The 14,657-nt window shown below is 43.9% G+C and overlaps 1 protein-coding gene across 6 annotated transcripts in view; it reads left to right on the top strand.

The window, feature by feature from the left end:
• The window catches only part of B4GALT5 (beta-1,4-galactosyltransferase 5), a 154,070-nt gene that overhangs the window by 65,736 nt on the left and 73,677 nt on the right, over nucleotides 1-14,657 (top strand). For 2 of the 6 annotated variants that reach the window (XM_079946474.1, XM_079946469.1), the window contains exon 1: nucleotides 2,859-3,226. The exons of the other annotated variants lie outside the window; for them this stretch is intronic. In XM_079946474.1, coding sequence (XP_079802600.1) covers nucleotides 3,112-3,226 — 115 coding nt within the window. In that variant the 5' untranslated portion in view covers nucleotides 2,859-3,111. Of the gene's footprint in view, nucleotides 1-2,858; nucleotides 3,227-14,657 lie in introns of those variants that run through there. 6 annotated transcript variants of the gene reach the window in all.

The raw sequence follows: 14,657 nt of genomic DNA on the forward strand, positions 1-14,657 counted from the left end.
TTCCCCTTAAAGGTGTCTTTGGATGAAGAGAAATTCTTATTTTAATGTAGCCCAACTTATCAAAATTTTCCTTTTTGGCTGGTGTTTGATGAATCTTTGCCTACCCCAAGGACAGGAAGATATTCTTCTATGTTTTCATCTAAAAGCTTTTGTTCTTTTGTTTTATCGTTCGTATTTAGATTTACAATCCATCTTAAACTGATTTCATGGATAGTGTGAGGTAGGAGTGGTGTCTTTTTTTTTTTCCCATATGGAAGTCCAACTGACCCAGCACCAATTGTTTTGTTTCAATTAAACAAAACATTGAATGGTGGTGTATGGGTGTTTATGGTACCATTCTTTCAACTTCCCAATGGGTTTAAAAATGTTTTAAATAACATATTGGGGGAGGGATGATGAAAAAAAGGTAGAGGGACTATGGTAGATAAACAAATACTATGGAAATAATTTCAAATGCAATGTGTAAACCCTGATTTGATACTGTTAAAAAAAAAGCTATAAAAGACATTTTTTAAAGCAAAGGGTAAATTTGGGAATGGACTGGGTATTACAGGTCATTGTGGTATGATTGTTCATTTTTTTAGGTGTGATAATGTTATTGTGGTTATGTAGGAGAATGTACTTTTTCTTAGGATTTCTGTGGAAGTATTGAAGCATGAAGTACCAATAAGGCAGCAACTAATTTAAATAATTCAGAAAAAAACTGTACATATGAATATAGATAGATAAATCTGAAAAAATAGGGGGAGGGGCAATATAGGGATGAAGAAGTGAGAGGTACAACCTATTAGATGTAAGATAGGCTCAAGGATGTATTGTATGACATAGGGAATATAGCCTATATTTTGTAATAACTGTAAATGGAAAGTAACATTTAAAAATTGTATAAAAAATTTAAAAAGCTGGAAAAATATCAATCCAAGTGGAGAGTATACAGGTGCTCCTTGTACTAGTCTTTGAACTTTTCTGTATGTTTGAAAATATTTGTTAAAGACAGAGCTGGGCAGAAGGCGGGGGCCATTGTATGGTCCAGACAAAAGTAGTGGCAGGTCAGATTATTCCAGCTAGTTTGAGATTTCTGGTCTAAGGCCTCACCTCTGCTATCTCACTTACTCTGCATCACATCCCTATGGGGTAGGCAACACTGGGCCCATTTCACAGGTAATGAATAGAAGCTCAGAGGGTGAAGTGACTTGCTCAAGGTCACACAGCCAGTTGAGACCAAGCTAAGATTTGAACTCACATCTGCCTGAGTCAAAATTATTTGCTTTTCTTTTTTGTTGTTTAAGCCTCTTCTCTCCCATTCCATTTCCCAGGGGTGTTGGTCAGCTGAGAGCCTGTGTGCATGTATTACTCAAATTCTCACAACAACCCGATGCAGTCATTACTAATAATACATGTCATTTTACTGAGAGGCCGAGAGGTTAAGTAACTTGCTTAAGGTCACTCAGCTAAGAATGGAAGAGACAGGAACAGGGAACAATGAACAGGAACAAGGAACCAGGACAGTCTGGCTCTAGAGCCCGAATATAAAGAGTCAAAGAAACACCATAAAAAGATAAATCACTTCAGGAATACAAAGCAGGATTATTGCTGGTTCTCACAGAATCCCTGCAAAGTCCTTTCTTCTCCTGACTGCTATGGCATTCCAAGGGGACACTTGCCTCCCCAGTTCAGCTGGCAACTTCTTGAGTTGAGGCCGAGGCAGGTTCTATTGGCCCTCACCTGAGTCTCTAGCTACTGCCTCCTGCCATCAGAGGCCTTCTGGCCTGGGGCTGATCTTAAGCCATTGTTTTGGATATGACCGCACACTATCCTACGGAGCAGGGTACCGATTTGTCTGCAGGATGGAAATTAGGGTTCAGATGGAATGCTGAGGCACTTACAGCCTAGTGGTCAAGGGTGCCTTGGGAGACAGGTCATTTTTTATTTAAGCCCTTATTGCAAGGCTTGGGTGGATTACTTCTCCATCTAGGAGCCTCAGTCTCCTCAGCTGTACAATAAGAATAATAAGAGCACACATCTCAGGCCTGTTGGGGTAATTTAATGAGGTAGGTAAAGCCCAGTGTCTCTCAAGGGCAAGTCTTCATATTGATAACTGTTATCATTAAGCTCCTTAGGAATCTTTGGGATATGGAACCTGCCCAGAGCTACAACCTCATCCCTGTCGCTCTCCCTGCCCCACTGGATTGTATCCATGCTGGCCTTGAGTTAAGCTGGGGTCAGATCAGGCTTTTTAACCTCAGGACATTTGCATCTGATGTTCACTGTTTTATGTCACCCCTCAGTGAGGCCTTCCCTGACCACATTAGTCCGCCTCAAACATATTCTCCTGTTTTATTGTATTCATATCACTTATCAGTACCCGACATTATGAACTGATTTGTTTCTTTTTCTCCTCCCATTTGAATGTTATGTTCAAGAAGACAGAGATTTTGTCTGTTTTGTTCTATGTAGCATCCCCAGCGCCAAGAACGGTGTCTGGCATATGTCTGGCTTTCAATAAATGGTGAACTGAATGAATGAATGAATGAATGAATGGAGGTGTATACCGAGCCCTCATGCCTACAATCCCTGCTCTTCTGTCGCAGTGGGTGGCCAGCCGAGTCAGACATTGCATACGGCCCCTTGGCTCCCAGGTTGGGGGCGTCCAAGAGCGGACCGACGGGCACTTGAGCGACGTTCCCCAAAAGCCAGGGCGGTGGCCGCGCCGGTAGAGGGGCTGTCGCCATTTGGCGACTTTCCCTGCGGGCCACTGCGCCGCCGCGGGGGCCAAACAGGGGAGCGCTCTGTGAGCGCGCGCGCGCGGATCTTTTGCGACGGTGCCCGGCGGCGCTAGCCCCGCCCCCTCCCCGCCCCCGCGGCCCGCCCCGCCCCGCCCCGCCCCCGCCGCTGCGCTCTCTACCGGGCCGCTCAGGCCCCCGCCCGCTTCATGTGGCCCGGCCAGCGGCGGCCGGCGGCTGGGAGCGGCGAGGCGGCGGCGAGCGGCGGCCGGCGAGGCCCGGGAGGTGGCGGAGGCCCAGGCGGCGGCGGCGGCGGCCAAGGAGGCGGCGCACGGAGAGCGGCGGGAGCAGGCCCGGCCCGGCCCTCGAGCGGCCGCCTGGCTGCAGCATGCGCGTCCGCCGGGGGCTGCTGCGGCTGCCGCGCCGCTCGCTGCTCGCCGCGCTCTTCTTCTTCTCGCTCTCGTCCTCGCTGCTCTACTTCGTCTATGTGGCGCCCGGCATAGGTAGGAAGGGGGCCTGGGACCCTGGGGGTGCCTCTCTGGCTTCAAGGGGACCCCGGGAACCCCCGCCCCGCCCTGAGGGGACCCTGGCTTTCAGAAGACACCCGGCTGGGAGGCGACCCCGAGCCTGGCCCTCAGAAGACTACGGGGACTCCGGCCCGACCCTCGGGAGACCCCACGCCTGGCCCTCGGGGGGCTCCAGGACATTCCAGTACCCTGCACCCCGACGGGCTCCAGAACCCCCCTCCCCCCGCCAGCCTCCCGCCCACCCCCTGCCCTCCTTTAACCCCTTCCCCGCGGGAACCCGACCATGCCTTCACACACACACACACACACACACACACACACACACACACACACGCGAGCGCCCGCGCGTGCTGGGACGCCCCCTTTCTTGCCCTGGCCTCCCTAGAACCCCCACTTAACGCTCCTCGGCTCGAGAACTGGCGCTCTCCCTCCTCCGGGGTCTCCTCCAGCCCCGGTTCCGGGCATTCCTCGGCCCCCGAACCTCCGCGGCCCGCCCTCCCCTCCTCGCGGAGCCCCTGTGCTGGGGTCTCCAGGAGTCCCACCTTCCTGGTTCCCATCCATCCTTCCCCTCTCTTCTCCCTGGTGACTCCACCGTTTCCTGCTCTCCCTCCTACCCTTTCTTCCCTCGACTTTCCCTTGTTACATCCACCTTCAGGTCCTCCTCCCCAACACACACATTCTCCTCTTCCAAGTGGCCAGATCCCTTTCCTAGCAGGGTGGCATCCCCCACCCCCCAGGGAGGTCCACCCCCTCCATTCAGTCTACGAACCCCTGAGTGTGCCACGCCTCCTCTCCATCCCCTCCCCCCTGCCCCGCCTACCCCCAAGGGCACTCCCTGTCATCTCCTCTCCCTTATCTCCTATCCTTCCCCGAATCCTCACCACCCCCCTCTGGTCCTCAGGCACAGTTTCTTTCTGATTGAAGACTTGGGGAAGGGGTGCTGTCTGGGCTCTTCCTTTCTCCCTTTTCTTTAACTTCTGCCCTCTCCTAGCCTTGAGGGTAGAAGGTGGCCCTTCAGTAGTATCCTATGGGGCCGGGGGTGTGTACATTTAAATTGGTCCTAGAGGAGGAGATATGACAAGGGCCTTGGGGAAATGGTGCAGGTGGGAAGGAGCATGGAGAAAAGGTGGAATGGGGACTCATTCTTCTCAAAGGCATGTCCTTTAAAGGAAAGACAGCCCTGGAGAAACTGAACCCTGACCAAGCATAGGCTGTCTAAGAGCATAGAGCAGACATTTAGGATGTGAAGAAACATTAGAAGGAAATAACAGCATGAGGGTTAAGGTCAGAGGACATGGAGGTCAGATTTGGATTCTAATCGCTGCCCTTTATGACCTTGAGCAAGTTACTAAGCCTCACCTTTTCTTCTCTGTAAAATGGGGATACTCATCCTAACCTTATAGGGTTTTAAGGATGGAAGTAGATAAGTTCCCTTTTAAAGCACTTATCATTGTACCTGATGCTTAGAGAGTTTTCAAAAAAAAAAAAGCTATTATATGTAGCTTTCAAGAAAGAAGGGAGGGAGTAGATGGAAGGTTTAAGGTATGTATTTGCCTGACTTGGCATCACCATGAGGCCCTAGAGAAAACCTCAGTTTAAGGTGAAAAATGATCAGAAAATGCTGTTGGGGGTGGGGCAAGGAGAGTAAATTTTGCTGTAAAAAGTCTGGATCATTTGGATGTTAGGAAAGGGTTGATGGTTTAACTCTAGGGAAATACCCTTTAGGATTGTAGTAATGATTAGTGCCATTCTCTGTTGACCTGTCAACACTGAACTAGCTGAATAGAGAAATTTCCAGATAGAGCCGGAGATTGTCTCCTGATTTTTTTTTTAAATAAATTTATTTATTTTATTTATTTATTTTTGGATGTGTTGGGTCTTCATTGCTGCGCTCGGGCTTTCTCTAGTTGCGGCGAGCGGGCTTCTCACTGCGGTGTCTTCTCTTGCTGCAGAGCACGGGCTCTTGGCGTGCGGGCTTCAGTAGTTGTGGCATGCAGGCTCAGTAGTTGTGTCTCGTGGGCTCCAGAGAGCAGGCTCAGTAGTTGTGGCACACAGGCTTAGTTGCTCCGCGGCATGTGGGATCTTCCCAGACCAGGGCTTGAACCCGTGTCCTCTACATTGGCAGGCGGATTCTTAACCACTGCACCACCAGGGAAGTCCTCTCCTGATTGTTTTTTTTAAAGAGCATATTTCATTTGATGGTAAATATTGATGATTTGTAGTACAAACTAGATCTAGTTTGTACTACAAAGATAGAACAGGTAATATCCTACTGCCGTAACATTTTATGAAATGTCTTAGGAAAAGCATCCCTCTGGGAAGGTGTTGTATGTGGCCTGATGGATCAGATGAGGGGATAGGAGTCTGGGCAGAATAAGAACAGGTGAGTAATTAGTGGAATTAATTGAGAAGAGAGTTCATTAGCATATTGGATATTAGGCTAATAAAAATGGGTGTGAAATGATGGATTTGAACCTAGAGGCAGTCTTGAAGCCATATCCCCTTTTGTGAAAGTGATGGGTTTTTTCTGGTGTGGGTGCATAAATAAGCTATGTCGAAATGGAAAAATATATCCCACTGGGATAGTAAACACCCTCTTGATTAGAAAGATTAGAAGCCAGATTCTAAAACAGAGATGGAACGTAACAACTTAATTAAAACTCTTCAGCAGTAGATTTTTAGGTCAGTGGAACCCCAGTGAAAGGCAGTGGGCTTGGGGCTTCCCTGGTGGTGCAGTGGTTAAGAATCCGCCTGCCAATGCAGGGGACATGGGCTTGATCCCTGGTCTGGGAAGATCCCACATGCTGCGGAGCAGCTAAGCCTGTGTGCCACAACTACTGAGCCTGTGCTCTAGAGCCCGCGAGCCACAACTACTGAAGCCTGCGCACCTAGAGCCTGTGCTCTGCAACAAGAGAAGCCACCGCAATGAGAAGCCCCGCACCGCAACGAAGAGTAGCCCCCACTCCTGCAACTAGAGAAAGCCCGCGCGCAGCAACGAAGACCCAACGCAGCCAAAAATAAATAAATAAGTAAATTTAAAAAAAATAATAAAGCAATGGGCTTCTACCACACTTAGATTCCTACATCACTGATAACTGAGAAAGATGCAAAGCACTTAAATATTCACTAATTTCTTCTTAAATGTGGGTCTTCTAAAGGGCAGATCTACTTAAGATTCACTTCTGTTAGTTGGAAAGGGGAGTGGTGGGAAGGATGTGAAGTGGTTTTAGAAGGATACATTGAGCAGTTTGGTGATTTTATTTATCTTGGCTTTCCTGTTTAGGAGCTTAATTTTTTAAATAATCAGCTTTGGACAGAGGGTGGCAAATCTTTTCAAAAAGTTAAGGCAGTCTAGAGAAATAGAAGGTTTTATATGCCTTGGATTATGAAGACCTTATTTGAGACAATTGTTAAAATGAGCTTAGAAAATAATACGGGGTTGAACCACATGAAATTTCCATTTTTTGCAGGTCAAAACCAGTTGTATATTGGCAGTTTGATATATAGCTCAATCTAATACATTTCCAAATAATGACAATCCTGTTTTCTGGCATAATGGGAAGTGTCAGACTTGTATTTCCTTCCAGGTTTAATATTTTTCCAGTCCTGCTTTTGATTTACTTTGTATACCCTGTGGCCACGCTGTGCTCTACGGCTAAAGAGAAATCATCAACCTGAGAGTGTGTTACAGCTATATTTGGAATTATGTAGACTTGAATTTGAGATATGAGAAAAACCATGTTAGTTTTAAATGTTTTAAAGTTGCTCAAATTTCAACCTAACTATTGTTGGTATTTTTGAGATCTAATGCTAGCTCTTAATGTTAGTGTCCCATAGTCTAATAGCAAACGGAAATTTTCCTGGACTTGAGGGTCATCTGAAATGGAGGTAGTGGTACCATTTGGCTTAGAAAATTGGATGTGAGGAATATTACTAAATCTGACTATAATGTGTTTGTAACAAATACAAAGTGCGCTTAGCTACTTAAATAAACCCCTGCCAATCCAGTTAAGTAATTTAAAAATATGACTTCATTGGCCATTATGTTTTTGTTATTAAATCAAAAGTAGTGTTTTATATCAGCAGTTTAAAAGTAGAAATGAAAAGGATGGGGCAGAAAGTGTGAGGGAGGTGGTGGATTTGAAAAAGGAAGAGGAAGGGAATATGGTTATAAAAATGCATACGTGGGCTTCCCTGGTGGCGCAGTGGTTGAGAGTCCGCCTGCTGATGCAGGGGACACGGGTTCGTGCCCCGGTCCGGGAAGATCCCACATGCCGCGGAGCGGCTGGGCCCGTGAGCCATGGCCTCTGAGCCTGCGCGTCCGGAGCCTGTGCTCCGCAACGGGAGAGGCCACAACAGTGAGAGGCCCGCGTACCACACACACACACACACACACACACACAAATGCATACGTGCCTCTTCTCTGTAGCACCCTGCCCTCCACAGCCTGAGTGATTATCGTTTATTTCATCACTTGTTTTACCTGCACTGTTGAAATATCCCTATTCCTTTCAGGGTTCCGAAGAGAACTTTGAACTTATTTATGATCCTTTAACTTAAAAAAAAAAAAAAAAATCTAAGAGCTTGGAGTACCTCCATGTTCCAGTCTGACCAGGTCTTTTAGAAGATAAGAGAAGTGAACTATTTACAGATGGACATACATTTGAAGGGCTGATTTTAAAAACCTTATTAACTTTATGATGCTGTCACATGGCAAGGTTGTATAGAGGTTACTGACCTTTGCAAATTGTTTAGTTACTGATTTTAAGAGAGATGCCTGTGCATGGTTGGAGGCAGTAGTCTATATACTGATGAAATTTTATTAAAGTTCCACTATTTAAGTTAATTTTTCTTTTGTCTTGATTATTGAGGAAAGGAAATGGGGAATGATTTTTCCCTTTTGTCCTGCTTAGTTCCAAGAAAAGTTTGATTCATGGCTGGCTTTTGGAAGACAGGAATCAGTAATTCTAATCCCACCTGATTTGACCAAATGACCTTGAGCAAATCACTTGATTCTCTGATCTTATACTTGGCCAGAAAACAAAGCTGTTTGAAACACTAGAACTGCATCTTAGCCAAACTTTTAGTAAGAAGTTTTTTTTTTTTTATCTTTATTGGAGTATAATTGCTTTACAATGGTGTGTTAGTTTTTGCTTTATAACAAAGTGAATCAGTTATACATATACATATGTTCCCATATGTCTTCCCTCTTGTGTCTCCCTCCCTCCCACCCTCCCTATCCCACCCCTCTAGGTGGTCACAAAGCACTGAGTTGATCTCCCTGTGCTATGCGGCTGCTTCCCACTAGCTATCTTTTTTTTTTTTTTTTTTTGCGGTACGCGAGCCTCTCACTGTTGTGGCCTCTCCTGTTGCGGAGCACAGGCTCTGGACGCTCAGGCTCAGTGGCCATGGCTCACGGGCCCAGCCGCTCCACGGCATGTGGGATCTTCCCGGACCAGGGCACGAATCTGCGTCCCCTGCATCGGCAGGCGGACTCTCAACCACTGTGCCACCAGGGAAGCCCTAACTATCTATTTTACATTTGGTAGTGTATATATGTCCATGCCACTCTCTTGCTTTGTCACAGCTTAGCCTTCCCCGTCCCCATATCCTCAAGTCCATTCTCTAGTAGGTCTGTGTCTTTATTCCTGTCTTACTCCTAGGTTCTTCATGACATTTTTTTTCTTAAATTCCATATATATGTGTTAGCATAGTCAGAAGTATTTATGTATAGAAAGTTGATAATTCATTCACATCCTATGCAAATTTTGGACCTAAGATTTTAGATAAGATACATGTTTTAAATAACTGAATGCAACTTTCTCTAATAACCCCAGGAAAATTTCAGATTTCCCCCTTGTTTTAAATATATATATGTGTATATATATATATATATATTTTTTTTTTTGGCTGTGTTTGGTCTTTGTTGCTGCGCGCGGTCTTTCTCTAGTTGCGGCGAGTGGGGGCTACTGTTCGTTGTGGTGCGCGGGCTTCTCATTGCAGTGGCTTCTCTTGTTGCGGAGCACGGGCTCTAGGCGCGCAGGCTCGGTAGTTGTGGTAGTTGTGGCTCATGGGCTTAGTTGCTCCGCCGCATGTGGGCTCTTCCCAGACCAGGCCTCAAATCCGTGTCCCCTGCATTTGGCAGGCAGATTCTTAACCACTGTGCCACCAGGGAAGTCCCATCTCCCCCCTTGTTAAGTGTAGTATGAAAACAGCCTTTTTGTTGTTGTTCCTCACATGAAAGTGTCCTCTAAATGCTTCAGTGCACTTAGTTTCTGAGCTTTTCTGGAGTGAAATATGTCATATTGTGAATGTGGGTTATTTTATTTTAGAAAATTAAAAAGCCTTACCCTGTTTAAGGACCCCCTTCTCCCCACGTGTGCCTGTACGGACTCACTCACTCACTCATATGTTTCCTTTGAGTATTGCATTGTGTCAGTCTTCTTAGAAGGAAACCATATTTGGAGAACAGATTGAAGTTATAAAACTAAACAGCACCACTTTTGACCAGGATTTTGGTGATGTTTTATGTCCTTTCTGCCGCAGTTTGCTATGTCGGAAACAAAGTCTTGGGTTTGGAATTGAAGTCTCTTAACAGTGAAAATGTGCTAGTCTTGGACAGTCTTTGGAAGCAGCCGTTTGGCCAGTATCAGTTGCTGTTCCAAGGCATCGCTACTCTAGCCAGTAGATAATTCTGCCCCCAACCCTGACATTTCCCCCCCAGAGCTTGACAGGCCAGTGAGAGCAGCGTATAACATCGTATAACATCGCCAGGAAGGAGGGTCTTCTTGTGTTGCCATGACTCTTTAGAGCTCTTTAAGAGAGGAGAAAGCCGTAGAAGCCAAAGTGCTACTGACTTACTTGCTTCCCTAATTTTGCAGTGTTTTAGATCATGGAAGATACGTTGTACACATACAACTATATAAGCAAACAGAACTTTAGTAAGCAAGAAGTAGGCAATGTGATGCTGCAAAGGCCTGTCAAAGAACTAGAGAAAACTAGTGGTTAACATTGGTCAAGATAAAGGTTAATCAGAAGCAAACAGATTGGGTGTTGGCTTAGAAGAAGTTAAAGGAGTTATCGTGAGAAGAGGCAGGCCTGTGTGTACTATTAGTGAAAGGACAGTTACTCTTTAGTTTCTAATACTAGCTAAATAAGAGTATGCCTTCCTTTGCACACTGTGTGTATTTTTGTAGAAAGCTGTGAGAAAATTAAAGGAATTTAAGATCTGTGGGTCAATAATAATCCAGTATTTGAGTGTCTTCCTATCATGTTACCAGCTATGGGAGATATTTGGATTCTAGACTTTTTACTGCTGCTTTCATTTTACAGATGATTGTATAAGCCCAGGTTGAGTCATTAACTTGCCCAAAGTTGAGAATTACGAAATAGCTGTAAAAATAAATAAATAAATAAATAAATAAATAAATAAATAAGATAAAATACCTCTGCAGCATATACTATATGGTTGAAAATACAAGATTAATCATAAGAAATAACTAGAGAAAATAGAAAATAGTATGTAATCAATTGCTGACTTGTATGATACTGATCCTTAATGAGGTGAGAGATTCAGACAGAGGCACTCATTCCTTTATTCAATAGGTAGTTTTTTTGGAGTGCCTCCTCTTGTCAGATACTCTTTTGGGTATCAGGCAATCTAGAAATGAGTAAGGCAGAATGTTTCTGCCATCCTGGTGATTTCATTCTAGTGGGACGTTTTTGCCCTTTGTGGTGTTTTAATTCTGATGGGGAGACAGCCAATATACAATATAATTTCAGACAGTGGTAGGAGTGACTGAGGGTCTATTTATTTATTTATTTATTTTTGGCTGTGTTGGGTCTTTGTGGCCGCTCACTGGCTTTCTCTAGTTCTGGCGAGTGGGGGCTACTCTTCGTAGTGGTGTGCGGGCTTCTCATTGCGGTGGCTTCTCTTGTTGTGGAGCATGGGCTCTAGGCGCGCAGGCTTCAGTAGTTGTGGTGCATGGGCTCAGTAGTTGCGGCACGCAGGCCCTAGAGCACATGGGCTTCAGTAGTTGTGGTGTGCAGGCTCAGTAGTTGGGGCCCTCACGGGCTTAGTTGTTCCACGGCATGTGGGACCTTCCCAGACCAGGGCTCAAACCCGTGTCCCCTGCATTTGCAGGCGGATTCTCAACCACTGCGCCACCAGGGTAGTCCCTGAGGGTCTGTTTTAGATAGGGTGGTTAGGGAAGGCTTCATTAATGAGGTGATATTTGACTTGAAGGGGTAGAACAGGTCACAGGTCTGGGGATTGGGATGGTGATGGGCGTGTCAAGCATATGTGAAGGTCTTGAGGCAGAAATGCACTTGAGGGAAGGTTGACTGGATTTTTATAAGTGAGAAATGGTAGGAAACGAGCTTAGAAAGATGGTAGGGGTCAGGCCTTGTAGGACCCTATAGGCCATGGTAAGGGCTGTAGGATAGGAGTGAACATTAACTTAGAAATCAGCCAGATCTGGGTTTGAATCAACTCTGACAGAGTGGGCACACTATTTTCAATTTTCTTATCTGCCCAGTGGAGGATACCATCTTTCTCAGGGTCGTTGTGAGAATTGAGTGGAATATGCCTTTAAGAGGGCTTAGCACAGAGCTTGACACAAAGCTCCATATGTTAATAATTATTATTTATAACCATAGGAGATGTCCTCTTGGCCTAATGCTAGTACTAAACTGAGAGGAGGATTGAGCTCCAGTCCAGCTTTACCAATAACTAGATGGAAACCTTTACTTCAGTTTTCTCATCTGTAAAGTAAAGCAATGGACTAAAGTACAGATTCTAGGGTCCCTCTCAGATCTGAAGTTCCATGATTCTGAGCAAGTGTGAGTTGAACCTTGAAGGAGAAGAAGGAATAATGAGTTCTGTCAAGTAAAGACACCCCATTAAAAAAAACTCACATCTCCCATTCACTTAGTTTCCCACCTTTAGTGAAATACTGAGCCATGGATTCTGTGAAGTGTCGGTGTATAACCATCAGACTTAACAGTTTCACTCTGTAGGGTGAATGGAGAAATTCAGACTGTGCAATGCTATTGTTTGAGGACATTTGCCCTAAAAATGAGACAGACGTAGAATGTCTGCCTTGAAGTCTATCTTTGAAATCATTGTGTCAAAGAAACAACAAAAAAATGTGTGTTGTCTTGGTCAAAGGAAAAATATTAAAAGAATTTTATGGAAATATCTTTGGGATGTTAAGACTTTTTTTTTTTCCTCTTTTTTTCTCTGCTTTTTGTCCCCTGGGTAATCCTTTTAAGTTTTAATCTGCTAAATCAGTCTTTACCTCTAGCCTCACACTTTTGCTTTTAAGCATGAAATAGAGCCCTGGACTCATTAGCTCCTGCCCCATCTTCATTCCTCTAGGTAATTGGATGTTAAATGAGAAATGAATATTACATTTTGACCCAGTAATTCTTTTTCTTTTTTTTAACATCTTTATTGGAATATAATTGCTTTACAATGGTGTGTTAGTTTCTGGTTTATAACAAAGTGAAAAAGCTATACATATACACATATCCCCATATCTCCTCCCTCTTGCCTCTCCCTCCCACCCTCCCTAACCCACCCATCTAGGTGGTCACAAAGCACCGAACTGATCTCCCTCATCTCGCTGTGCTATGCGGCTGCTTCTCACTAGCTATTTTACATTTGGTAGTATATGTATGTCCATGCCACTATCTCACTTCATTGCAGCTTACCCTTCCCCCTCCCCGTGTCCTCAAGTCCATTCTCTACGTCTGCATCTTTATTACTGTCCTTCCCCTAGGTTCTTCAGAACCATTTTTTTTTTTTAGATTCCATATATATGTGTTAGTGTACGGTATTTATTTTTCTCTTTCTGACTTACTTCACTCTGTATGACAGTCTCTAGGTCCATCCACCTCACTATAAATAACTCAATTTCACTTCTTTTTATGGCTGAGTAATATTCCATTGTATATATGTGCCACATCTTCTTTATCCGTTCATCTGTCGATGGACACTTCGGTTGCTTCCATGTCCTGGCTGTTGTAAATAGAGCTGCAATGAACATTGTGGTACATGACTCTTTTTGAATTATGGTTTTCTCACGGTACAGTAATTCTTTTTAATATTGTGGCTTTTATATAGAAGAGCATTCATACCTCCTCTACTGATCCCATGAATCCAGTGTTTTCCCAAGCCTGGGAATCACATTGAATAATTTAAAGTGCTGTCTCTTCTTAGATTCCCTCCCCCCACCCCTTTTGTTAGTTTGAGTAATTATTAGACTATAAGTATTGTTCCGCCTCCTTCCCAGGTTACAAAGATAGCCAGGTACTTTGCAATGACTAGAAGGGAAGCTGGGCATTGTTTCTGAAGTACCTTAGTTACCATCATCAATTATGAACAGTTCTCTGAGGCTTATTAGTGGCATAATTATGATTATGAAAAATGTTGTGGAGTGACACGTACAGGGAAGTGTAGATTGTAGGAAAGCTCAGTGTTGTGTTTTAAAACTTAAATTAGAGGTGTGCTAGTGAGCACAGCTGTTTATTATTTTTATTAAAGAGCTGTAAAACATTTAAATACCAGTAAAGAGGGAACTTTTTTCACCATCTAAAAGTGTGATTAATAGTCATTTAAACTTTTTGCTTAATTCTCATGTGTTGAACAACTGTATGCTTGGAAAAATGGAAAAGCAGGAGTATTTTTTTTACTCATAGAACTAGTTACCCCATTTTGAGGAGTTGTGCTTTTAGGCACTAAGCCTAAATTATACTCATGATTATAATGTATGTGTTTTCAGATTGGTAGACCATTGGCTTTTGAAGGCTAGAAAATAGTATTTTCCTAAATGCTGTGTTGGGGTCATGTTTGTGTAGTTAAAAAAAAAATTCTTTCTTCCATTGCAGAAAAATGAAAACATTGCCAACTTAGGGAAGTTAAATCAGATGGATCAGAGATGATAGTAGACTGACTTTCTTGATGTACTTATTATGAATCTTTATATTTTAAATAAAACCATTTAATCGTTTAACTTTTAAAGAAAAACTCATTTTATCCACATCATCATAATCTATAGAGTAATGATAGGGGAGTTCTCTGGGTTGTAATGTCCTTTTGCCTAGCACGTTATATGCACTTAAATATTTATTGAAATGAATGAAGAAACTATTGCCTGGTCAAGCTAGCCTCTTTGTTGTTGGATTGCATTTAATCTGGGGGAAGGATTGCTTCTTCTGTTAATCCTGATTTTGAAGTGATTTTGAATTCATTTTGCCCAAAACTACTTTGTCTTTTTTCCCCCTATTTCTTTGTGGTAAAATATTTATAGCATGAACTTTGCCATGTATTTTGGTAATTTAAATGTGCAACTCAGTGGCATTAATTACATTCACAATGTTTTGCAACCATTACAGCTATTTCCAA

The sequence above is a fragment of the Stenella coeruleoalba genome (assembly GCF_951394435.1).
Source record: "Stenella coeruleoalba genome assembly, chromosome: 15".
In the NCBI taxonomy this organism is placed as follows: domain Eukaryota; kingdom Metazoa; phylum Chordata; class Mammalia; order Artiodactyla; family Delphinidae; genus Stenella; species Stenella coeruleoalba.